Source organism: Diaphorina citri, unplaced genomic scaffold, assembly GCF_000475195.1.
Source record: "Diaphorina citri unplaced genomic scaffold, Diaci psyllid genome assembly version 1.1 scaffold1115, whole genome shotgun sequence".
NCBI lineage: Eukaryota > Metazoa > Arthropoda > Insecta > Hemiptera > Psyllidae > Diaphorina > Diaphorina citri.
This window is the reverse complement of record NW_007378544.1, coordinates 6,507-34,408: the sequence shown is the minus strand read 5'-3', so window position 1 is coordinate 34,408 and position 27,902 is coordinate 6,507. Positions and strand designations below refer to the sequence as shown.

At 37.1% G+C, this 27,902-nt stretch overlaps 2 protein-coding genes across 2 annotated transcripts; one reads left to right on the top strand and one right to left on the bottom strand.

Moving 5' to 3' along the window:
• Nucleotides 1-587: 587 nt before the first annotated feature.
• LOC113469526 (host cell factor 1) lies at nucleotides 588-5,776 on the top strand. Its single transcript, XM_026827307.1, has 2 exons — nucleotides 588-740; nucleotides 4,594-5,776. The coding sequence occupies exon 2, from the start codon at nucleotides 4,601-4,603 to the stop codon at nucleotides 5,774-5,776; it is 1,176 nt and encodes a 391-aa protein (XP_026683108.1). The 5' UTR covers nucleotides 588-740; nucleotides 4,594-4,600.
• Nucleotides 5,777-15,366: 9,590 nt separating this feature from the next.
• LOC103514277 (obscurin-like) lies at nucleotides 15,367-18,368 on the bottom strand. Its single transcript, XM_026827306.1, has 4 exons — nucleotides 18,361-18,368; nucleotides 17,357-17,526; nucleotides 16,372-16,642; nucleotides 15,367-15,665 (listed from the first exon to the last, which is right to left on the bottom strand). Exons 1-4 carry the CDS (start codon nucleotides 18,366-18,368, stop codon nucleotides 15,419-15,421), a joined length of 696 nt encoding a protein of 231 aa, XP_026683107.1. The 3' UTR covers nucleotides 15,367-15,418.
• Between the last annotated feature and the right edge of the window lie 9,534 nt (nucleotides 18,369-27,902).

Below are 27,902 nucleotides of genomic sequence, written 5' to 3'. Positions count from 1 at the left end.
AATGTCCCTACCACATCGGACGCAACACAGATTAAAAAAATTACTTGTAATTATTGTACCTATCTTATCTGATATTTACCTCTAGGTAAAAAAGTGATGATTTATTTTATTGAAAAATAATGATAAATTTTCACTAGGGGAATAAATATCAATATGGTATTCTATTGATATTTTTTTATGGCCACAAAAATGTAATGTCATGAAAAAATTGTTTAGATGTAAAGTTATCGAGAAAAGGGTGTTTTTTTTCTAAAAAAAAATACACTGATGAAAGTTAATTATTGAATTTCTGGTTGATCACTCTCGTATTTCCGAACACGAACTAATCTGGGTTAAAACGAAACCTGTACCGTTTAGTTGTTTACTACTATTTTTTTAGTCACTCCATTAGGTACTGACCAACTCAAAATCTCAAATGCATTTCTCTTCTCAATAATTTCTCTGATCCATCGGGTTATCAGAGAACCTACTATACCTTTATCATTCCAAATAATACAAGAAATCCTATTGGTCAAGAAAAAACTACAAGCTCAGTATAGAGCTTAGGTATGTGTGTGTATCTGATGTGCGCATTCAAGGACAGAAAACTACACAGTTTCACATGTGAGGGAGAGAGAGTTTCGTGCACAGAGAAGCACGGTGTACGGCTTTTCTGAACGTATTCTTTACTTTTTTCGACGAGTTTTTGTTTATTTTTTTGTCATGAAATTATTTTTGTGTACTAAAAAAATAATTGAGAGGTAAGAACTATTGAAAAATTCAGCACTGTTTGTAGCCCAACTTCACAGAGTTGTGCAAATAGGCGTAATCCCGCGACCCGCGTAACTTGCCTTGATTCTGTGACGTCTCCCTCCATTTTTCACAATTTTGAGGTTATGTTCTTTGTGTTTGTAAATTATTGTACTCCCTCCATTTTTTCCCCGTCTACATTTTGAGGTTTTGTGATTTCTCTGGTAAGAGTAGAATGGTTATCTCTTTTCCCCACTTTATCCACTTTTCTTTTCCTTCTACTCCTTCGTCCGTGATTTCCCCCTCCTAAAAGTTTAAATTATTTGACCTTTTTTTCTAAATAAATTACTTAAATGTTTCTTTTTCAAGAACTAAGACGGAAATTGTCCCATTAGCAATTAGTAATCGATTTCCTCGATCCTATATATAACTCTGATGAGGATATTTTTATTTAACCCTTTTTTCGACACTAATTTCAACTTCAATTAGAATTTTGTCTTGTTTATTGACTATGAAAAAAATAGATCAATTACCTACATAGTTATGCATAAATTACATAAATCGTCAAGAAGGGTGAATTATCATTCTTCGATTAGTAGGAGGTACTCCTATCTTAATGACGTACGAGTATGTCCCGGAAATTCAATAACATATTATCTCTTCATTATCCATGTTCGATTTCACATTGTTTAATGTCACACAAATAACAATTCCTCGATGTTGTCAACACTTTGAAGTGTCAAATAGAACACCGCTATATTTCTCAAGCGACACATAATGGCAATAGTCACCACCCTCTGTGAACTTTGGCTTTTCTTGGACTTTTCCTGGTTCAAGCCTGTCGGTTGTGATTTATCTCTTAGCTTTAACGGCTTTGATGACAATAGTGTTTTGTGCGCCCTTTATCTTAAGAACTTGGCCCTATAAATCCGGAGGGAGGCAGTGATATACTGTCGCGTAAAGTGAGCCCTTTGTCTTGGGAAAATTTCTCGACATGAAAATCTATTGATTTATCTTGGGTTCGGCCTTTCTTTGTCGCCTTCCTTTTTGAATTCCTCTGCGTATGATATGATAATGATGTCTATATTGAAAATTTCCCCATTTACTTCATGATTGTAGTATGGCAAGGATAGGTTAACCTATTGGTCCTATTGTATTGGCTACAATTAGCAGGGTGCTAAGTGACGCAAACATTGATTTAATACATTGCGTTTCCCTTGTGCTCTTTAATGCTCAGATTTCACTCTTGTATTTCTTAGTGCTCAATTTACAAGCATTGAATTGAACTTTGACGTCGAACTGTGATTTTATATTGTTCAATAACATAACTGATGCTCTAATCGACTGTTACATTAATGAATGAATGCTATTAAGAATCGTGCTTTCCGATAGTTACAATTAGCCTCTTTTTGTGAACCACTTAGAATTACCGGTAGCTTAAGAGTTAAGAGGTTGTTTTTAAAATGTCAGCTACATTATATTTATCTCGATGGGTGTCAGCTGAATTGAACATGAGACTCGCGGAAATTGTGCTGGTTTATGCTAATTTTAATCACGGAGTGAAGTGTTAAGAGATGTGTTAATTTCAAATTGATTAACACTTACACGTTGATGGAAATTCAACGTATAAGGCCTTAATGAGGTAATTTAATTGAATATAATCCTAAATCGTTCAGCAAAACATGATTTGTTGATGGATAGAGATAGACTACGTTTATCATGATTAAAATATGGGTGTTGGTTGCAAATTTTCACCTGAAATGACGATGACGGTGGCACCTGTTGTGTTTCATGTTTCTCAGAAATTTTAATCGATTTGAGAGCTAAGCCTGATTCACACTATAGTGCCAGTCAAGGTCCAGTCACGGTCCGGTAACGGTCCGATCAAAATAGCTGAATTGAACATGAGACTCGCGGAAATTGTGCTGGTTTATGCTAATTTTAATCACGGAGTGAAGTGTTAAGAGATGTGTTAATTTGAAATTGATTAACTCTTACACGTTGATGGAAATTCAACGTATAAGGCCTTAATGAGCTAATTTCATTGAATATAATCCTAAATCGTTCAGCAAAACATGATTTGTTGATGGATAGAGATAGACTAGGTACGTTTATTATTATTAAAATATGGGTGTTGGTTGCAAATTTTCACCTGAAATAACGATGACGGTGGCACCTGTTGTGTTTCATGTTTCTCAGAAATTTTAATCGATTTGAGAGTTAGGATGGATTTGATAAGTAGTAAAGTGAAGTTTGTGTGTCGAGCAGAAAAGATGTATAAATAAATCCTAAAACTTACTCAACACAATAGAGACAGTTATGATTGGAAAGTTCGGATTTTGAAATCCTTCCCTATATTATTAGTTTAAATAGCCATTTTGATTCTTTCTATATTCCTTTAAAAAAGGTAGAATGGATATTTTAACTAGTGCAGTTCTCATCAAATAGACATACGTCTAATTAAAATGAATATAAAGAGTTGGAGAATAAAAGGTTTTGAGTAGACAATCTCCGGTCAATCACGACAGAGCTTTTTCTATTATACTCTGAAATGTTATAAGTCATATGATAAAAAGTAAATAGGTAGAGTAATTTATAAAACGAACGAGCTCATTTGTGGCTTGTGATATTGACTTCGGAGAAAATTCAAAGTTTGAGAGGAGCAGTTTGGATAGATACCGAGTTACCGAGGGATCTACAAGTCAGTCTAGACTGCAATATTATTTAAAAAAATAAATAAAAATAAACTTGAAATTGCCTATAGATTTTGTTGTCATCAGAAAATCTAGACAAAAACAAGATGGAATTAGTCAACACTGTGTACCAGAAATTGAACCAAACACATAGAGATTACCGAGGGATCTACAAGTCAGTCTAGACTGCAATATTATTTAAAAAAATAAATAAAAATAAACTTGAAATTGCCTATAGATTCTGTTGTCATCAGAAAATCTAGACAAAAACAAGATGGAATTAGTCAACACTGTGTACCAGAAATTGAACCAAACAAATTATTGGCGTATATTTTTGGAAACCATTAAACTTAAAGCCTGCCTTTATTGACATAGTCATGATTAATATGATAGTTCTGAAGGTATGAATAGTCTCAAGCCACCCCTTTGGTTCAAGCTCTAATATTTCAGTTCAACAATGTATTCATTTAAATAATTTATATCACAATATAAAAAATCTCTCTATTCTTATGACGACCAAATTGACAAAATATTCGTACAGGGTAGAGTAGTCCTTCTAATTTTTCTTCTCAAAAGCATAATTTATTTTAATCATTAATTTTTTAGTGAGTTAAATTGTGAAATTTTCCATTGTTTTTTCTCATATTTTTGGGGCGGCTAAGTCGAGGTTATTTTTACTGCTCGTTTTCTTTTTACATAAAAGAAGCTTGTTGATGTCGAATTTATTGTATAGTTAGCGAAAGACTTCATCGACGTACTGTCTTCTTCTTCAACGGTCAAGTGAGTTATGATTGTGGACATTTCTTTCAATGATCTTTACTGTTTTTATGTCTCGAGTTGAATCTCGAGTTTTCTTCAGTGTAAGTCAAATATCTGGACATCCTGTATATGAATGTCTAAATCCTAAATCAAAATAGTCTACTTGTCTAGAGGTTTAATGATACCCATTTATAGATTTCTATAATGGAAAACATTTCAATTTGAGAGACAAAAGTAACAGTAAACTATAAAATCCAATAGTGGAATACTTTATTATGAATTCAAATCGTTTGAGGGGTTTGTAGATTTTTTCCCATGCAGAAATGTGCATTTAGTTGTTTAACATCATGTCACCCATCTAAAATTTGTGTTGAAATACTCAGGCTAAGTTTTGTTTTTTTCTTTGTTTCAGATAAGTGATGATGGATAAGCTGAGTGATGACAACTGTCCGGTGTACAGGTGGAGAAGAATAGATGATCCTGCAGGTCCTCAACCACGACCTCGCCATGGACATCGTGCTGTCGCTATCAAGGATCTGATGTTGGTATTTGGAGGTGGCAATGAAGGTATTGTGGAAGAGTTGCATGTTTTCAATACAGCTACCAACCAATGGTTTATACCTACACTGAAGGGAGATATACCACCAGGATGTGCTGCCTATGGTATTGTAGTGGACAATACAAGAGTGTTGATATTTGGAGGCATGGTGGAGTACGGAAAATATTCAAGTGACCTTTACGAGTTGCAGGCGAGTAAGTGGGAATGGAAAAGATTGAAGCCAAAGCCACCTCGGTTCGGTAGTCCTCCTTGTCCTCGTCTTGGACACAGCTTCACACTCATTGGAAATAAAGTCTACTTGTTTGGAGGATTAGCAAATAGTGGAGGTGATGAGACGAAACCTACACCTTCATATAAATATCTGGATGATTTCTATACGTTGGAGCTCAAGTCTGGACACACCACAGTGTGGGATATGCCAGGAACTTATGGCGGCCTACCCTCCCCTAGAGAATCACACACAGCATGTAGTTGGACTGATGAATATAAAAATACAAAACTCATTATCTATGGTGGCATGAGTGGAAATAGACTGAGTGACTTGTTTATGTTAGATATCAATAGCATGACTTGGCAGAAACCACAAATCCTAGGACCTCAGCCTTTGCCCAGATCTCTGCATACAGCATGTGTCATTGGAGATCGGATGTTTATCTTCGGAGGATGGGTGCCTATATTGAAAGACGAATCTAGATCTCTACACGAGAAAGAATGGAAGTGTTCAAACCAACTCGCATGTTTGCATCTTCCTGAAATGACATGGGAAGATCTGTCAGTAGAAGTTACTGATGATTTCTTACCGAAGCCACGGGCTGGACATTGTGCTTCTGTAATAAATAGTAGAATGTATATCTGGTCTGGACGAGATGATTACAAGAAAGCTTGGAATAATCAAGTGTGCTGTAAAGACTTGTGGTATTTAGAAGTAGAGAAACCAGGTCCTCCTGGTAGAATTCAGTTGGTACGAGCTGCTACCAACAATTTGGAGATCTGTTGGCCAGGTCATCCTATTGCCGACTCCTACGCAATTTATTAGCTTAATTAAATTATTATATTGCGTTAATTAAATTATTGGCAGCGTTGTTAAAGTTTCTCAGCAAAGAGCACCATTTGTTCTTGTTTGTATTTTGTTCCTTGAAAGATATACAAAGTCACACGATCTATCTCTTTTACATTATTTATTACCTGGCGGATAAGATAGAAAAGAAATCAAATAATATAGGTAGATGTTACGTACTAACAGTTTCTTACAACTTATCATATGGGAACAAGTAATCTTATTGTGCAAGTGAAACAAGAAACATAAATACTTAAAGGGACTGTAGGGAGTCGAAGCTTCATTTTCGTCATCCAAATCTTCAACAGGAAGAAAAGAAGCCGTTATAGACATGTTTAATAGCTAACTCTGGACAGTATAGGCTGAAAGCTGTTGAAATTTTGTAGAGGCATTTAAAAGTTTCATTTCAACTCAACACACAAATGGGCTTTGGTTTGGGTACCCTAATAGGTTAGTGAATTGCAGAAAGTAATAGTTCTAATAGCAGAGATTAATAGTGTGCTAGGGTACATAATAACGTTTGGTACGACGCTAAGATATCTATCTCAGCTTATCTGATTTAATCTACTCAGTATCTTGATTGTTCACTGGTTCTCATGTAGCTTCACAAAACAACATTACGGACGATTCTTATGTTGATCTCCGAGCTTAAAGGTCCAATAGGTAGTAGAGGGAAGGTTACTATTTTGTCCAAATAGGGAACGCCACGCATTGTTCATCCTACGTGCAGTTGTGTGGACGCACTATCCCGATAATTATTATGTGACTGGCTCTCTCAAGTGCCTTTGATATAACTAGCATGTGGCACTCCAGTCTCTATTCAAATGTATATGGAGCTCATTATCCATTTTATCCGACATAAAGAGAACTTCAAACTGCACTCACTTGGTGAGAGAATAAAGGAAATCGCTGCTAATTTGTTCTCATTTATAGTAACATATTGTACATTGTTGTCAAGAGCATTAGATAGGAGAGTGTTACACAACGCGATACTTGTGTTGGCAACACAGCGGAGGTGTTTAATAACCCTTTATAGATATTCGGAGCCCGGGCGTTGGCAAAGATGGAACGGATTCCTCGTAATCAGCTTCGATGGTCCCCTCAACACTATCAATGTGGTTAAGGAATTTAATGATCAAGTAAAAGGTTTCATTCGGAGAAATAACCCCTCCGCAATAATTTACAGAAATGCCTAATCAATAGAACATTAGCTCCCTAAGCCTTTTCAATGTTCTCATGAACAGCAGTAGCATCATCTTTACCACCTATTGCAAAATTTGTTAATTCGGCGATATCTTGCACTCTGATGATTTAATTATCATAATGTATTAATCAGTAATAGCATCAATGCTGATTGTTAGCATTATGTATTCATCACTTATGATGTTTCTTCAGACTGTTTATGCATATGATTAAGGACCCTCCGAATGACCAATCGATCCATCATAATTATAATGGTTCTTTTACCTTTCTTTCCCCTTGCGTAACTACATTTAAAGTTTGAAAAAGATTATCTATACTTAATCTACACATTGTTCATTCTTTTGATTGAGATTTGTGCGCTTTGACGAATTGCACTTTTCCTCTGTAGTAAATTCTTTACCCATGGTCTCTTATTAGTCAATAGTCACCCACAATATTTATGCAACGATGAGGTATGGGAAAGATTTTATCGGTATGTTGTTAATTTGCAATGTAGTAAATTCTTTACCCATGGTCTCTTATTAGTCAATAGTCACCCACAATATTTATGCAACGATGAGGTATGGGAAAGATTTTATCTGTATGTTGTTAATATGCAATTTTTTTTTTATGTTTTGTTAATATTTAAATTAATCAAAACCACTTGGTTATAGTTAGGTAGTAGCTTAGGCGCCGCTCTAGGAGTTATCTATGTGTTAATATTAGCCACCACTCCTCATCTCTTATCTGATTTAATCTACTCAGTATCTTGATTGTTCACTGGTTCTCATGTAGCTTCACAAAACAACATTACGGACGATTCTTATGTTCTGTTGATCTCCGAGCTTAAAGGTCTAATAGGTAGTAGAGGGAAGGTTACTATTTTGTCCAAATAGGGAACGCCACAGCAAGGACGATTGATGACTCATTGGCCGACCGGACTAAAACACTCGTGCCGTATGTCTAAATATAAAACTCGGCGGGGACTTGATTCGGACGCGCGTTAACCGACTTGGGTGAATATAGAGCTACATCAGCTAGATGCTTAAGTAGGTACTAAATCTGATTCTTATCCTTGTCTTCGGGTGTAAAATAAATTTATGTTGCTGAAATCGGCATTACCCGAGCAACATAAACCGATTTGGTATTTCGGAGATTGAACTTTGTGATAATTACGTTTCAGTGGACTGAATTATGTTCCCTACTCCCGCAACTAGTGGTATGAACCTCATTCTAGAAAGAAGCCATGAAAAAATCTTGCACACAAAAAGATCTCATGCTAGCAAACCCAAAAGCCATTCACGTTGGCATCTTTTGTAAATTCAAGATTGACTTCTTGTTTGTTTCTGTGGATATTTAATTGATTTGCCAATGAGATGCTTAAGTAGAAACTGTGATAAAGATAGCTATTATTTTGTATCTGATCTGATCCATATTACAGTACTAGGTACACCTTTGAAACTTTTCATATCATGTCTTAGTCGTGTGAACATTTTATCTTTGCATTGAAAAACTATAACTTATTCTTAGTAACATGTCTTTGTATTACCTCTGGGTGAATATGGATCTAGATGCATATTGATCTAGAGATGAATATGGAGCTAGATCAGCTAGATGTCTGGGTGAATATGGATCTAGGTGCATATTGATCTAGAGGTGAATATGGAGCTAGATCAGCTAGATGTCTGGGTGAATATGGATCTAGATGCATATTGATCTAGAGATGACTATGGATCTAGAGAGATAGACTAGACTAGAATATTCACAGGACAACATCGAATTTGATCCAGAACATACACGATAAAATGTGAAATCCAAGCAAAAAAGGCAAAGGTAACATGACATGTACAGTTTTCCCCTCTCTAAGGCGGTTTATATCTAGATTATCTAGCCGATTCTAGCCGGATGATAGGTTGTTCGCGGGGTCTCCTCGGGCGAAATAGATCATGCTCTACCGTTTGATAGCTTTGACCTGTACAGGTGAACTCATTTAAAGATTAGATCCACCATTCACAACATACAGTAGGATCTGTTAAAGCTCCCTACAGTAGGACTTGTAAACTTGTCAGAAGACTTTGAAGGACAACACATTTGAATGGTTTATGTACTCAGGCCGAGTGACTGATGGAAATTTAGATTTCGCAAAAAGTAAAGGAGTTCCAAGTTGAATTTATTCTAAGTCACGACATGACGACACGGTTTTCATAAGAATAAGTTGGAACGTTGAGCTTAAAGAAAACTCCCAAAAACTTCCTAGCGTATACAAACTTAAGGGCTGAGCATATTGTAAAATTCAGTGATCTGCCCTAGTTCAAAAGGGACTCCAATAATATTGTCTCCCTGGATAAGCCGGTATGATAACAAGTATGCATTTCACGCACTTCTATCAGCGGAAAATTTTCGATCCAGACAAATCAGCACAAATGTATCTTAGTGACGCGTCTTTCAAACTTAACAGATTGGACAAAAACACAAAAGAGAGAAGTATTCCCTGATTTTATATCCAAACCGTATATCTTATGGTTAAAATCCATTTACTTAAAAACTATAGTCGGACATTTCAACATCAGCACGAATTTCTACTCTTCTCACCAACTTCTCGGTTGCTCCTTGGATTTTATTTCTCTTAAAAATCTGCTAATTTTTACACACGATTTTTTCCTCTCTACTTAGTAGGTAGATATACATATTACATTTTCCATAAAAGGAAAATACATCCTAATGAGCTGGGTATACAAGTCATGTAATCTTTGCACTCATTGGTGTAAAGCTGGTGGTTATACCCGGGTCCAATATCCAATGCCCTATACTAGGACGGAATACCATTTTGTAGACGAGAAAATCAAGCTAAAACTGCTAAAAGTTATGAAAATTAAGAAGCGCGGCAGCGGTCCGCCCCGCCAAGTCAAAAAGTTTGACAGCTTTTACATTGCCAGGCTTACCCATATTAATTGCAAACAAACTCCGTTTTCCCAGCTGATTCACCAGATTCTGAGGAAAAGCTTCATTTTCCTAAAGCTCTTCAATTTTCATACTTTTCATGTTTTCTTTCTGACAACAGTTATGTAAGTATCTACCTACTTGTACATTGAAATAAGTAGTTGTAAGGAACTTTGGACCCGGGTTCAAGTCTACTTGCCATTTTGTAGACGAGAAAATCAAGCTAAAACTGCTAAAAGTTATGAAAATTAAGAAGCGCGGCAGCGGTCCGCCCCGCCAAGTCAAAACAGTTTGACAGCTTTTACATTGCCAGGCTTACCCATATTAATTGTAAACAAACTCCGTTTTCCCAGCTGATTCACCAGATTCTGAGGAAAAGCTTCATTTCCCTAAAGCTCTTCAATTTTCATACTTTTCATGTTTTCTTTCTGACAACAGTTATGTAATTATCTACCTACTTGTACATTGAAATAAGTAGTTGTAAGGAACTTTGGACCCGGGTTCAAGTCTACTTGACTATTTTCAAGTTACCAGCACGTCTCAGTAATTAGGCACTTGCGAATCTCTGCCAAGTTGAGTTTGTGCTGCTGTGTTGTAAAGGTTACGTTTTCAGTTTGCCACCACGAGGATTTGAATCGGTGAATTGAAAAAAGAATCTAGGTACCTACTTAGGGCCTATATCGCCATCGGTGGATAGAAAATGAAATAAAATCTAAATCGTATCTATGTAGGAACTAGGTAGTTACTTTGCATGAAACTTTTTTTACCCTTTAGAGGAGGAGTTGTCTTCCTTCTCCTATGGGCAGACAACCCTTATGGAATATTAAAGGGATTGCCCGCTCACCAACCCTTCAAATTTGTAGACCTACTTGAAATTTTTGGAAATTATTGGTAAAAGGAATAAATGTCTATAGAAGTTACCTACATATATCTTGGTGGAGATGGTTACGAAGTTACGATCATTTGGTTCTCAAGCTCCAATGGGTGAATATGGATCTAGATGCATATTGATCTAGAGATGAATATGGAGCTAGATCAGCTAGATGTATATCTAGGTATGTACTTCAGTTCCTCGGTACTAGGAGGTTCGGGACGGAAGTCGGTATGGGCTATCTGCTTACAAACTTAAGTAGGTACTAAATCTGATTCTTATCCTTGTCTTCGGGTGTAAAATAAATTTATGTTGCTGAAATCGGCATTACCCGAGCAACATGAACCGATTTGGTATTTCGGAGATTGAACTTTGTGATAATTATGTTTCAGTGGACTGAATTATGTTCCCTACTCCCGCAACTAGTGGTATGAACCTCATTCTAGAAAGAAGCCGTGAAAAAACCTTGCACACAAGAAGATCTCATGCTAGCAAACCCAAAAGCCATTCACGTTGGCATCTTTTGTAAATTCAAGATTGACTTCTTGTTTGTTCCTGTGGATATTTAATTGATTTACCAATGAGATGCTTAAGTAGAAACTGTGATAAAGGTAATAGCTATTATTTTGTATCTGATCCATATTACAGTACTTAGGTACACCTTTGAAACTTTTCATATCATGTCTTAGTCGTGTGAACATTTTATCTTTGCATTGAAAAACTATAACTTCTTAGTAACATGTCTTTGTATTACACATTACATGTTAGCTTCGAGCTTTGAGATTAGCGATAGATAAACTTCTATCCGGCGATCTTAATGAGTCAAAGTAAGTAATTAAAACCGGTAAAAGTTCAGAACTAGATGGCCATTACTACTCTTAACACGCATTGAAAGGGTATAGGCCTGGCCTTACCTTACCGAGATAATCACCTAATTACAGTAAATAACTATTTATTGTCTTAATATCAAAATTCAACAGCAATATACCATTATGAAAGACGACATTATGAAAATAGAGAGGGGCCACAAGTACCTACATATTAAAAAAAAAAAAGATCCTGAACGCCTTGATTCTATGCATCTTGCACCATAGATTGGTCTTCGGTCTCCTATCACTCTATCAGAAATCAGGATACCCAGACTGCTGGACTTCTCAGTTCCTTTTATTATTGTTGTTAACACCTTTGACAACGTTGAGTCTCTCAAGTCACTCATCTTCCAGGTCCATTAAGGTGGTTGCCACATGCCGCAACGCCACAGGGTTTGTCCATAATTTCATTTGTTCTATTCCAAATTCCAATTCTGTGTATAGCTTCTACCAACCCTGGGATCAAAGTACGTTTCATCGGGGCCACAACAATTTTTTTTTTTTTTTTTTTAAAGATCCTGAACGCCTTGATTCTATGCATCTTGCACCATAGATTGGTCTTCGGTCTCCTATCACTCTATGAGAAATCAGGATACCCAGACTGCTGGACTTCTCAGTTCCTTTTATTGTTGTTGTTAACACCTTTGACAACGTTGAGTCTCTCAAGTCACTCATCTTCCAGGTCCATTAAGGTGGTTGCCGCATGCCGCCACGCCACAGGGTTTGTCCATAATTTCATTTGTTCTATTCCAATTCTGTGTATAGCTTCTACCAACCCTGGGATCAAAGTACATTTCATTTGAACATGCCCAAGTTCAGCTCGGGTTATATTTTATGAACTGCTCAATGATAAATGTAACTTAATCAATCAATCCTCTTATCCCAACATTCTCTTAATGTAAATAGAAAGATGGAAACATTAGTGCTCTTGATGAGATCCTCCTCTCGTGTTCCTTAATGGTCCTTTCTCTCATCTCTTCCTGTCCTCTTTAATTGATGTTTGGGTCCACTTTCTTTTTCCAGCTTGTTCATTTAGATTATTTTCTGACACTTCTCTAATAAGTTCTTTGAGAGCATCTAGAGAAGTTCTCATAATTGGACTAAGTAGAGCCGCCTAAATAAATTGCTTTCCAAAGTAAGTGTGACACTGTAAAGGTGTGCCCACACATAGGCGACCGGCCATTGATCGACGTTGATCCACATCGATTCACAATAAATTTACATCGATCGATGCCCGTCGACTATGTGTGGACATGGACACACCTTTACTCAGGTAAACTTTGGAAAGAACTCCTTTCTTACGCTTAAATTTGGCCGATTTTGGACCCCGTATATTCACTTGACAAAGATATTGCTCCTAACAATTTGGCATAGATCACAAAACCACTTGACTTAAACAACATGTTACATGATCTGGAGAATCACAGATCGCGCTGCGAAACGTCAAGATGATCGGACTAGCTGGAAAAAGTGTGTTTCATTCATGATTTATACTGTTTTCTTTATGATAAATTATCTATCCTGTTGGTTGATTGTTGCTAACCAAAGTCAAAATTGATTTTTTACCAATATTCCTCTTGAGCTAGAAATGGCCCTACTACAGTCATTCATCAAGTGTGTTTTGAGAGACTGAAATCCGAGCACAAAGTACTCTCGATTCTGGAGGATTATAAATTCGGAACCTCCAATGATACCTACTGAGCATAGATATTATTTTTGCAATTCAAATATTGAAATAAAACATAATAATAGTTTAGAAATAGGCCTAACCACGGAGTGGGTATTTTATGCCTCAGATTTACCGATCTAAACAGTTATTTTGTCTGTTTGTCCGTTTGTTTGGTCTGCGATAACTCCCGAAAGGTTTGCCCGATTTTAACGAAATGCTGCAGACCTCAAGGACCCTAGTTAGCTCTTTAGAATGGGGAATCGATAGAGACTATGGGGACCCCCCGTAGGGAACCCTTTTCCGGGGCCTATAGTCATCGGATACTCGATATATCGAAGTTTAAAAACATCGATGTATCGAACATCGATGTTTTCGTCTCGATGTCCCAACCCTACTATAGTTCACTGAATCACTAGTTTGAAATTCGATACAATTCGGCGAAAAAAAATAATTAAACGCTGATAGTCCGACATGAGTGTAGGTTGTGCCAAGATGTAATTGCTTTTATTATAATAATAATAATAATAATAGACTCTTGAGTGGAAGGTAACCACTAGGCGAGGTTAACGCCGGAGGCGTTTTCTACCACCTAACCCTTAGAGCTCCATTATTATGTGGTCAAAATCTCAAATAAATGAGGATAAAATTCCATGCCTCGGCTGGGATCGAACCCACGCCCTCCTGTTTACCAGGCGAGCGTCTTGACCACTACGCTACCGAGGCAGGTACGTACGTAGGTAGGTATGTATCTTGTAGTTTTGATGATCATCATTGAGTAATCTAAACTAATGTAGATTCACACGTAATTTACACTTTAGTGGTGCACCTTTATTATGCTTAGAAAATAGTGTATTGCCAGACTGGATTTAAACATTGTAAGAATCACTGTAGGTAACTTAATCCAATTGGTGGACACCCTGTATATTAAAAGTTATCTATGTGTCTAGCTATAAATTAAGATAATATTAATTTTGATAGGAGACCCCTAACTGACTCGTCGTATTAGTGACATGGATATTCGAATCCTTATTTGGGCATATTGCAAAAAAATGCGTCAAGAAATTTCGAAAAACATGAACTAGGTATCCTCAGCGTAAGTCTAGGGAACTATGTATAAACACTGCAATAATGATGGCTGATAACAACAAGAAGAAATATGTAATTATAGGTATTTTACAAAACATAAAATCCTTAAGAGCCCTTGAAAAACAACAAACATGATGCTGTCGGTATTTAGGTAATTAATAACGTTGCATTCACGTATTGAGGCGAGTTTTAAGAAAAGCTCAAAGTTCCTCTATCTAGGGCTGAATAATGGAAAAAGCTCAAAAGAAATGCTTGGTTCTCAGGACTCTACTTTTCGCCTCAGACTTTCCAGAGAGATTCGATAAATTATGTACATCAAAAGTGTCCTTGGGGCCAATGTCAAGAAGTGTACGGTTTGGCCACTATTTAAGGCCATTTTTGAAAATAGGTAGCCTTAGTAAATAGTGTGCTTTGTTCAGGACTCTCGAGGTAGTCCTATTATTTCAGCAACATACCTACATAAATGGTTCTTTACAACACGAATGAAAATAAAAATGGTTCATTTCTGTACCGAAATGGTTTCCCTAGGTATATGAAAGAGAAATAAAATGTGAGGAATCAGCTCTTTGAGATTAACGTTAAACCGATTAATTGGGACCCGAACTCGAGTTAGCTTTTTGTTTTTATTTTATTGTATTTTTTATTTTATTTTATTGTATTTCTCCTTTTTTTATCAATTATGTAAACTGATCTCCTGTATTTTATTGTAAATGTAGATCTTTCAATTAAATTAAAAAATTAAAAAAATTATCTTAACTCCGTACACAAAAAGACCAATCTGAGGCTTTAGATGTAGGGGCAAATAGCCCTAAAAGTCGGGTTAAGCTTATACGAATCTACGAACACAAGTTAGATTAACCTACAATATTGATATTAATGGAGGATCGAACTAAACCTAATGCGCCCGATCAAAGATTTTACTCAATCCCATATTAATCCTGCTTCGTATGAACAAATGTATTCGTAACAACAAAATGTCATAAAAACAACTTCAAATCCTATACTCACGGTAAATTTGAAGCGTTCAGTTTTGGAATGTTTGCTGTCTGGCTAGTTCGACGGCCATTGGACTCTCTCTCTACAGTGACGGTACAATGGCTTTCCACCTTGCCTATCTCATTGGACGCTGTACACGTGTAGACCCCTTCCTCTTTTCTCGACGCATGAACCAGAGTGAAGTCTACATTGCCGTCGTGGTCTAACGTCATCACTTGACGTCGCGTCGGACGCAGCTTGACGCCGTTACGATGCCTGAAAACAAAGGAGAAAAATCAAATATATTTTAACCCTTTGCTACATTGCCGTCGTGGTCCAACGTCATCACTTGACGTCGCGTCGGACGCAGCTTGACGCCGTTACGATGCCTGAAAGCAAAGGAGAAAAATAAAATATATTTTTACCCTTTACGTTCTCCGTAACAAACGTCTAAACCTCGATGTAAACTACCAAAGAGTTAATTATTCCAAGAAAAGAGGTTTGATAGAGGAAACTGTAACAGTGGAGGCCTTATTGCCCCGAAATCGAAGAAAGAAGGAGGACAGGATAGGAGAAATCCAGTCTTTCCGAGAACGAATCTTATCTGTTTAGGATAAAGTTTGCCCTGGGAAGAAATCCAACCAGGTGAGCATAACCCTTTACGTTCTCCGTAACAAACGTCTAAACCTCGATGTAAACTACCAAAGAGTTAATTATTCCAAGAAAAGATGTTTGATAGAGGAAACTGTAACAGTGGAGGCCTTATTGCCCCGAAATCGAAGAAAGAAGGAGGACAGGATAAGAGTAATCCAGTCTTTCCGAGAACGAATCTTATCTGTTTAGGATAAAGTTTGCCCTGGGAAGAAATCCAACAAGGCGAGCGTCTTGACCACTACACCACTGAGGCACGCAATAAATGTCTTTAAGGACGCTGGCGCCCAAAGTAATGTGTCATCGGCAGTCTTCCCAACAGTATCCTTACCAGGTGATTCCCACACAAGGATATGCCTCCACATGGGCGGAGAATTTCAAGTCCTCATGCTCTCGTATGGTAATACTAGAGGGCAGCTCTATCGTGAACTCCGGCGCAATGTAGCCACGAATACCTTTGTCCACTATCAGACTGGCCTTGCACGTGACAGAGCCCCCTACGGAGTTGCTGGCAGTGACGCTGTATTCACCAGAGTCGTCCAGCTCCGTGTGACTGATCTCCAGAGTGTAGAAGTTGCCGTCCGTGATGAAATCGTGCCGATCTGAAAGCGATTAAATGGTTTCTTCAAATTGAATTGATCCCAAGGGCAGAGTAATACCTAGACCGTTGACAAGTGGAGTGTGCCTGAAGGCACATGATGTGTTCCAGGTACAGTGATTAGGTGATTAGATAGGACCTATCTGATAGGTTAATGTTGTTAAAATTGAGGTAAATCAAGAAGGTGGATACATTCCCTCAAGTTTGGGTCAACTTTAGGCCCCAAAAGCCAAAATAGCGGACACCATATAGAGCTGTGTCTACACATAGTCGACGCTGACTAAAACCGTACATTGCCTCGACAACATAGATTCACCCCCTTCACCTCGTCGATCGACGGGGTCGAATATCTGTGGACATGGACAGATGGACACAGCTTAAGAATAAATGAGTTCTGGCTTTGGTTCCATCCCCACGTTGGTAACGTTCTTGTTAAAACTGTAAGAAAATGCTTGGCAAAGCTTGTGCTTATTCCACACATAGTCGACGCCGACTAAAACCGTACATTGCCTCGACAACATAGATTCACCCTCTTCACCTTGTCTATCGATGGGGTCGAATATGTGTGGACATGGACACAGCTTAAGAATAAATGAGTTCTGGCTTTGGTTCTATCCCCACGTTGGTAACGTTCTTGTTAAAACTGTAAGAAAATGCTTGACAACGCTTGTGCTTATTCCATCTGTATCCCAGTGATTATGATGAGCCTTTGTCTTACCGTCTGGGAGTATCTGGGCGTCATCTTTGGCCCAGGTTACCGTGGCAACAGGAAACGCCACAATCTGACAGGTCAGTCTCACCGGGTAGGACACCTGGACTCTTCTGTCCCTCAGCCGCATTGTAAACTGGGGTGCTGTGTTCACTATGGGGCACGCCTCTTGAGTAATCCTGGAATCGGGAATGGTATAAATTAAATAGTAGGCACTCTCTTGATTTGGTGAAATGAGAAATATGTATAAAGATGTGGTAAAAGGAGTTCATAAGAAATTACTCCCCGTCTTCAATTCTCGAGGTCCGGCCCGCGGACACTTTTGATCATCATTAATTTTATTATGGAAGCTGTCTGCAAAATTTGAGCGACCAGTGGGCCTGTGGCTAAAGGTAAAGTTTAGAGAAGCGCTAGTTCCTTTTGAGCTTTTTCCCTGTATAGGCCTAATCAGCGGTACTTGGTCAGGAATAACGGCCGAACCGTACCCTCTCGAAACAGGGCCTAAGAATATTATTCATTGGTTGTGGTTCGAAGTATTCGGAATTCCATCTTGAATCGTCTTGAAGACCTAAATGCCGTCCGTGATGAAATCGTGCCGATCTGAAAGCGATTAAATGGTTTCTTCAAATTAAATTGATCCCAAGGGCAGAGTAATACCTAGACCCTTGACAAGTGGAGTGTGCCTGAAGGCATATGATGTGTTCCAGACTAAAACCGTACATTGCCTCGACAACATAGATTCACCCTCTTCACCTCGTCGATCGATGGGGTCGAATATGTGTGGACATGGACACAGCTTAAGAATAAATGAGTTCTGGCTTTGGTTCCATCCCCACGTTGGTAACGTTCTTGTTAAAAACTGTAAGAAAATGCTTGGCAACGCTTGTACTTATTCTACGTAGAATAAATGAAGTGGTCAGCAACAATGTACCAAGTCACGAGTACGCGTGATGTCCTAACAGCCAATTTAGATAAAGTGTCCGAAGAACCTCACATACCTCTAAATTACATACTGGTACATGGTTGTTGATAATGCTTGAGGAGAAAACTAAACATATTTACCTATTTCAGAGTGCCTACTGATGAATAAACTGTATTGGCAGGTATATCTTCTTATAATTTGAAATTTTATCTTTGTCAATAATGTCTGGTGTCAAATTTACTTAATTAGAGGTACTGACTGAGCAGTGGAAATCTAATGGCCAAATCCGGGACTCAACAGCTGATGGGTAAATTGGAATCAAAAATTCTTTGCTAGCTCTTTGTTTTGGTTGAAATTTCGAAAGTTAGTTAAAGCCTTATGATGGGTCTGTAAAATTAGATTTCATAATTATTATTAATGTCTTTTTTTTTTTAATTAGTCACATCTTAGATGAGTTAGTTACAGTAACTTCAACACTTTCATATAAGTCTTCTAGGAGAGTAAGTAAACTAATTATTTTCAATACCTATGTACTAAGCTAAATTATTTCAATCTTTTCAAGAGTATGTTCTCAGTACTCAGTACATACCTAGTTGGTAAAGTAGTTAATACCGACTTGATTACGCTGACAATCTACTAAGCACCTTGACCTGTCCAAATTTGGGCTCCTGGTGCTCTAAACTCCTTCAAGTTTCAAGTGTACATTTTCTATCACTTAAGCCGTCTGCTGAGTGATGGGAACTTGAGTATCAAAGAAGCTGAATGATTGGCTATTAAAATAATTAGTAAAATTCTTTATCAAACTGTCGATAAATAAAAAAAATCCTACTTCAAAAAAGGCAGTGTTTAAAGTCATAAAAAACTATAGCGTTGATTGAAGAGATAACAACAATAATAATTATTCCTTTCTGGAAAGTGTTCCATTCTTAATAGCTGTTAATTAGTAGCTACCCACTTGCTGTTAGTTGAAAAATAGCATTGTCTGGGACAGATTTTTTTTTTTTTTAGAATATTTGTAGCTTGTAGTTTCAGTACCTATGCAGGTCTAAGTAATTGCCTAAGGTTCAGCAAAACACTCCTTATAAAACAATATCCAAGATGTTAGGGATTTGTAAAGAGGTAAAGAGTGTAAAGTAAAGAGTAAATGAGAGTTATAAAAAAGAACTACTCTTTTGAGTGGACTACTGAGTTCATGAGTCAGTCTCAGATTCTAAAAAATGTAGATAACTCTTCTTCAACTCCCTACTCCCTATAGACATAGGGAGTTAGGATTTGACTCATTGACTGAGCAGTCAACTGAAGAGTAAGTAGTTATTTTTTTATAACTCAGAACTCGTTCACTCTTTACTCCCCATTCATTCATTCAGTAGCATCATCGATGTCGATGGTAGCCAAACTTGATAAAGCCAGGTTAGTTGTTGTGCGAAAGAGCTGTCGGTCTTGAGCCAGTGTTTTGCAGTCGGTGAATGTCATGCCGAGCCATTCGCTGATGTTATGGAACCACATTCTCCTCGGCCTGCCTCTCCCTCTCGTGCCCTCCATGTTACACTCCATCACATCCAGCATCAACTCCCCACTAGATCCTCTCAACACATGTCCAGCGAATTTGATTTTCCTCTCTCGGATGATGTTCAGCCATTCAAAATGAGTTTTCCCCATGCGTCTAAGGATTTCGCAGTTTGTGATTCTATCCCTCCAGCTAACCTTTAACATCCTTCGGTAACACCAATTCTCAAATGAGTTAATTCTTCTGCTGGTTTCCTCTTTCAAAGTCCAGGATTCACACCCATATGACATCACAGAGAATATGTAGGTTTGGAGTAGACGAAGTTTTGTTTTTCTAGATATGTTGCGTCTCATTATTTCTTTGTGTCTCCAGAATGATGTTTTGGCAATTGCTATTCTTCTCTTTATTTCATCATCACTTTTTCCATCGGAGCTTATGTTTGCCCCAAGATATTTGTAGTTGTTCACTCCTTCCAAGGTTTGGTTATCAATCTCTATCTTTGGGGTTCTTCTATTTGCCTTCTTACTGACCAACATTACTTTAGATTTGTTTATATTTATTTTCATGTTATACTTGATGGAGCTTTCGTGCAAGTTTTCTAGAAGTGTGACAAGGTCTTGTTTAGTGTTTGCCAGTAAAACAAGATCATCAGCGTACCGCAGATTGTTGATTATTCTGCCATTGAGTGAGATCCCCAGTTGTACTCCTTGGAACGCTTCTTTAATAATCTGTTCTGCATAGACACTGTAGTAATAGAAAGTAAAAAATCTGATGTGAACATCACACGATTTTCCTCCTTATTTGGGTGTTCTTCTATACCGTAACTTTTACAATATCTCTAATCGTTCAGTCAATACAGCTGAAACCGCCATAAGGCGGTCGAAAACTGTCAAAATGTGTTCAAAATACAGCTAACCTTTAACCTTCAATATCCGGTTCTCACAAATAATGTTCAATTTATATTCATATTTCAACCATATGTTGGAAAACATAAATCACGCACTTAAATGCATAAATCACATAGCAATGCAATGATTTGGTGTGTACCTATTACTTAGATTTAAGATAGCAAACACATTAGATTTAGATATTTCGATGAGATTTAAGTAGGCTGAATATGACCTAGTGGGGTTTTGATGACAAATTGCTTATCTACCTTACTAAATGTTTATTACATAGGTCAAAGTCTTCAAATATGCAATCGAGGTGTGGGCTTTTAACAATAATAGGCAAAACCACAATTATACTAACAAGTGTATTGGTGTGAATAGCTATTTTAACATGTAATTTATTACAGGTCTTTTCATTACTACCTCTCTATTATTATCTATCCACCCAAATAGGTTATGTATTATAGGGAACTCTTAAACCTTTCGATTACAATATGTTTTATCTTGTTAACAATGGCCAAATACTTTTCGCCATTGTGAGCATTTGGGAAATAATATATTACAAATCCTCATTTCAAAGTTATCTACCTCATTACATTAGCCCTTTATAATGAGTCTCTTAAAAGACATTTGTGTTCGAAACCAAAATAAAGTTCTAATATAACCCTGTAAGAAACATATTGCACGCATTTGAATCCCACCTGAAATTTGGTATGTCGCGATCGTTCAAAAACCACATTCTATCAATCACCTGTTTCCGCTTGTCAAATGGGTTATCAGCACAAAGTTTGCTCATAAACAAAGGCAAGTAGTTAAGGTAGGTAACAAAATCCTCAAAGTGGATTGGAAATTGGAACACATCACATGCCTTTGGGCAGACTCTATTTGTCAAGGTTTTACCTACGGATCAAACCTTGTCCTGGGGATCAATTTAATTTTGAAGAAACCATTTAGGTACTGATAAAATAGGTAATCAAGAAACCCCCATTTAGAAAATCAAACCCCGAAAAAATTTCAAGATGTTTAAGATCTCGTTGGTGTTGGTCCATTGACTTACAGCCAAAAAACGTGCAAGTGTTTGATTACACAAAATATACATAAGTATAGCTAGGTAGTTATCTAGTTATTGAACTCTTTAATAGTATGCTGGTGGTTACATCCGTTCATCCTAGGACAAACATCACAGATATATAATTATGTACCCAAGCAGGGTATTTATCTATTTATATTCTTAATGGAATGTGTGACAATACAAAGTTCTAATATAACCCTGTAAGAAACATATTGCACGCATTTGAATCCCACCTGAAATTTGGTATGTCGCGAAAGTAAATTCGTTCATAAACCACATTCTATCAATCACCTGTTTCCGCTTGTCAAATGGGTTATCAGCACAAAGTTTGCTCATAAACAAAGGCAAGTAGTTATAGGTAGGTAACAAAATCTTCAAAGTGGAATGGAAATTGGAACACATCACATGCCTTTGGGCAGACTCTATTTGTCAAGGTTTTACCTAGGTACGGATCAAGCCTTGTCCTGGGGATCAATTTAATTTTGAAGAAACCATTTAGGTACTGATAAAATAGGTAATCAAGAAACTCCCATTTAGAAAATCAAACCCCGAAAAAATTTCAGATCTCGTTGGTGTTGGTCCATTGACTTACAGCCAAAAAACGTTCAAGTGTTTGATTACACAAAATATACATAAGTATAGCTAGATAGTTATCTAGTTATTGAACTCTTTACTAGTATGCTGGTGGTTACATCCGTTCATCCTAGGACAAACATCACAGATACATAATTATGTACTCAAGCAGGGTATTTATCTATTTATATTCTTAATGGAATGTGTGACAATACTATCAATCTTGTGTCATACCCACTGTATGACACAAGATAATATGGTAGTTATGGTCCCATGTTATCATGAGTAATGACGTCACATAGGATGTTCTCATGATGGCTATCCTGAATACCAATCTGGTGAGTCTTGGTTTACAATCAATCCTATAAATTGGTACTCACTACTAAGTCCAAGTCACATTCTTTACGTTCGGTGTTATGATAATGTGGGGATTTCTAGGAATTTTAGTAGTCCAGCTCTCAAAGAATCTTCCTCTGACGTTAAACTGTATCTTGCGTACATTCTGAGAAGTTCGTTGTGCCCGAGTTTTGTATTTTTAAACCAGGTAGGATTACGACCAAGTATGTCGGTAAGTAGGTACCATTGTGTGGTATCTAAAGTCGTCATACTACCTATGTTTTAGTTTAATAAGAAATGTTGAAGAAACTACTGGTGTCTGGCGTCGAAGACGATTGAAAAGAATGATATTGATCCTTTGTGGACCCTTTCTACAAAAAAATTTCTCGATTTTGAAGCCTTTATCTCACCAAGGATGGTTCTATACAGAACTTTCAAGTACCTTCGTGTACGAGGTCTGGCTCCCCACATTAGATTTAGATATTTCGATGAGATTTAAGTAGGCTGAATATGGCCTAGTGGGGTTTTGATGACAAATTGCTTATCTACCTTACAAAATGTTTATTACATAGGTCAAAGTCTTCAAATATGCAATCGAGGTGTGTGCTTTTAATAATAATAGGCAAAACCACAATTATACTAACAAGTGTTTATCCGGTTCTCACAAATAATGTTCAATTTATATTCATATTTCAACCATATGTTGGAAAACATAAATCACGCACTTAAATGCATAAATCACATAGCAATGCAATGATTTGGTGTGTACCTATTACTTAGATTTAAGATAGCAAACACATTAGATTTAGATATTTCGATGAGATTTAAGTAGGCTGAATATGGCCTAGTGGGGTTTTGATGACAAATTGCTTATCTACCTTACTAAATGTTTATTACATAGGTCAAAGTCTTCAAATATGCAATCGAGGTGTGGGCTTTTAACAATAATAGGCAAAACCACAATTATACTAACAAGTGTATTGGTGTGAATAGCTATTTTAACATGTAATTTATTACAGGTCTTTTCATTACTACCTCTCTATTATTATCTATCCACCCAAATAGGTTATGTATTATAGGGAACTCTTAAACCTTTCGATTACAATATGTTTTATCTTGTTAACAATGGCCAAATACTTTTCGCCATTGTGAGCATTTGGGAAATAATATATTACAAATCCTCATTTCAAAGTTATCTACCTCATTACATTAGCCCTTTATAATGAGTCTCTTAAAAGACATTTGTGTTCGAAACCAAAATAAAGTTCTAATATAACCCTGTAAGAAACATATTGCACGCATTTGAATCCCACCTGAAATTTGGTATGTCGCGATCGTTCAAAAACCACATTCTATCAATCACCTGTTTCCGCTTGTCAAATGGGTTATCAGCACAAAGTTTGCTCATAAACAAAGGCAAGTAGTTAAGGTAGGTAACAAAATCCTCAAAGTGGATTGGAAATTGGAACACATCACATGCCTTTGGGCAGACTCTATTTGTCAAGGTTTTACCTACGGATCAAACCTTGTCCTGGGGATCAATTTAATTTTGAAGAAACCATTTAGGTACTGATAAAATAGGTAATCAAGAAACCCCCATTTAGAAAATCAAACCCCGAAAAAATTTCAAGATGTTTAAGATCTCGTTGGTGTTGGTCCATTGACTTACAGCCAAAAAACGTGCAAGTGTTTGATTACACAAAATATACATAAGTATAGCTAGGTAGTTATCTAGTTATTGAACTCTTTAATAGTATGCTGGTGGTTACATCCGTTCATCCTAGGACAAACATCACAGATACATAATTATGTACTCAAGCAGGGTATTTATCTATTTATATTCTTAATGGAATGTGTGACAATACTATCAATCTTGTGTCATACAGTGGTATGACTTATGGTAGTTATGGTCCCATGTTATCATGAGTAATGACGTCACATAGGATGTTCTCATGATGGCTATCCTGAATACCAATCTGGTGAGTCTTGGTTTACAATCAATCCTATAAATTGGTACTCACTACTAAGTCCAAGTCACATTCTTTACGTTCGGTGTTATGATAATGTGGGGATTTCTAGGAATTTTAGTAGTCCAGCTCTCAAAGAATCTTCCTCTGACGTTAAACTGTATCTTGCGTACATTCTGAGAAGTTCGTTGTGCCCGAGTTTTGTATTTTTAAACCAGATAGGATTACGACCAAGTATGTCGGTAAGTCGGTACCATTGTGTGGTATCTAAAGTCGTCATACTACCTATGTTTTAGTTTAATAAGAAAAGTTGGAAGAAACTACTGGTGTCTGGCGTTGAAGACGATTGAAAAGAATGATTATGTTTTAGAGTCAACTGAAGAGTTTGGAAGAAACTACTGGTGTCTGGCATTGAAGACAATTGAAAAGAATGATATTGATCCTTTGTGGACCCTTTCTACGAAAAATGTCTCCATTTTGAAGCCTTTATCTCACCAAGGATGGTTCTATACAGAACTTTCAAGTACCTTAGTGTACGAGGTCTGGCTCTTTAAATCTTACAAGTCTGAGATCCATGCTTTGATCAAGCATGATTTTCTCAACTCCTGCCGTGCCCATTTTCGTACGTTGTTTACGTAACTGCTCACGTTACATAAATTGCACCAAATCACCAGGAAATCTCGACATGGAAAACTCATTCCTCCATAATAGTCGAACGATTTTTATTCTTCAGAGGCACGTGGCTCCGATCCCAAACAATCAACCATACAGAACGGACCACGCTCCATTATGCAGACATTGTTTTAATAACTCTATTTAGAATATTCATGCCATAAATGCACTTCGTGTAGATTCAAGATTGGCATGAATCGTAATTGTTGGAGAATTTATGGAACTGAAACACAAGTACCTACCGAGATAAATTGAAATATATGACAAGTCCTGTATGTTATATCGTTCAATAAACATTGTAAAGCAAAGCATGAGTCACCAGAAAAGTGGCGTCTATGGGAAACCTAACAACTAACAAGCATTTTTGAAAATAGGTAGCCTTAGTAAATAGTGTGCTTTGTTCAGGACTCTCGAGGTAGTCCTATTATTTCAGCAACATACCTACATACATAAATGGTTCTTTACAACACGAATGAAAATAAAAATGGTTCATTTCTGTACCGAAAGTCGTTAAAGATGGATGACTTTACCTTGTCCTACATTACTGAAATATTTGGCTCCCGCCGAGTTAGGTGCTCTAGATGTGTTCTTATTCCAAGTGATATACTTTCATCTCAAGCATAATGACAGAAACACATACCATGTGGTCTTTATCTGGTGCCATATGACTTTGAAGGACAACACATTTGAATGGTTTATGTACTCAGGCCGAGTGACTGATGGAAATTTAGATTTCGCAAAAAGTAAAGGAGTTGCAAGTTGAATTTATTCTAAATCACGACATGGTTTTCATAAGAATAAGTTGGAACGTTGAGCTAAGGAAAACTCTCAAAAACTTCCTAGCGTATACAAACTTAAGGGCTGAGCATATTGTAAAATTCAGTGATCTGCCCTAGTTCAAAAGGGACTCCAATAATACCACTAACAAGCAAACTCTCTTGTTTCCATGTGTTTTCCAGATGATTTGTTTCAGCAAACTTGGCCAGAAACAGCACCTACCTATTTGTAATGGCTGTGTAAATAATACCCATATATGCATTGGAGATTAAAATAACAAGCAAAATGTATGTTCCATGTCTGGAAATACCCGTACAAGCTACAATGAAAATTGATGCAACTGTGGTTGATTTTTTCTTCAAACAAGACCCCCAAAAGATAAGTTCTGATGTAAAACTGGCTTCAAAATCAAGTTGGGGAAGTATGCAATAGTAGAGATTTCCCCCTTCCTTGGTCAGAACCAGCAGTCCTGATTATGGCCAGAAATATGGTTTTTCATAAGAATAAGTTGGAACGTTGAGCTTGGGAAAACTCCCAAAAACTTCCTAGCGTATACAAACTTAAGGGCTGAGCATATTGTAAAATTCAGTTATCTGCCCTAGTTCAAAAGGGACTCCAATAATATTGTCTCCCTGGATAAGCCGGTATGATAACGAGTATGCATTTCACGCACTTCTATCAGCGGAAAATTTTCGATCCAGACAAATCAGCACAAATGTATCTTAGTGACGCGTCTTTCAAACTTAACAGATTGGACAAAAACGCAAAAGAGAGAAGTATTCCCTGATTTTATATCCAAACCGTATATCTTTTGGTTAAAATCCATTTACTTAAAAACTATAGTCGGACATTTCAACATCAGCACGAATTTCTACTCTTCTCACCAACTTCTCGGTTGCTCCTTGGATTTTATTTCTCTTAAAAATCTGCTAATTTTTACACACGATTTTTTCCTCTCTACTTAGTAGGTAGATATACATATTACATTTTCCATAAAAGGAAAATACATCCTAATGAGCTGGGTGTACAAGTCATGTAATCTTTGCACTCATTGGTGTAAAGCTGGTGGTTTTACCCGGGTCCAATATCCAATGCCCTATACTAGGACGGAATACCATTTTGTAGACGAGAAAATCAAGCTAAAACTGCTAAAAGTTATGAAAATTAAGAAGCGCGGCAGCGGTCCGCCCCGCCAAGTCAAAACAGTTTGACAGCTTTTACATTGCCAGGCTTACCCATATTAATTGTAAACAAACTCCGTTTTCCCAGCTGATTCACCAGATTCTGAGGAAAAGCTTCATTTCCCTAAAGCTCTTCAATTTTCATACTTTTCATGTTTTCTTTCTGACAACAGTTATGTAATTATCTACCTACTTGTACATTGAAATAAGTAGTTGTAAGGAACTTTGGACCCGGGTTCAAGTCTACTTGACTATTTTCAAGTTACCAGCACGTCTCAGTAATTAGGCACTTGCGAATCTCTGCCAAGTTGAGTTTGTGCTGCTGTGTTGTAAAGGTTACGTTTTCAGTTTGCCACCACGAGGATTTGAATCGGTGAATTGAAAAAAGAATCTAGGTACCTACTTAGGGCCTATATCGCCATCGGTGGATAGAAAATGAAATAAAATCTAAATCGTATCTATGTAGGAACTAGGTAGTTACTTTGCATGAAACTTTTTTTACCCTTTAGAGGAGGAGTTGTCTTCCTTCTCCTATGGGCAGACAACCCTTATGGAATATTAAAGGGATTGCCCGCTCACCAACCCTTCAAATTTGTAGACCTACTTGAAATTTTTGGAAATTATTGGTAAAAGGAATAAATGTCTATAGAAGTTACCT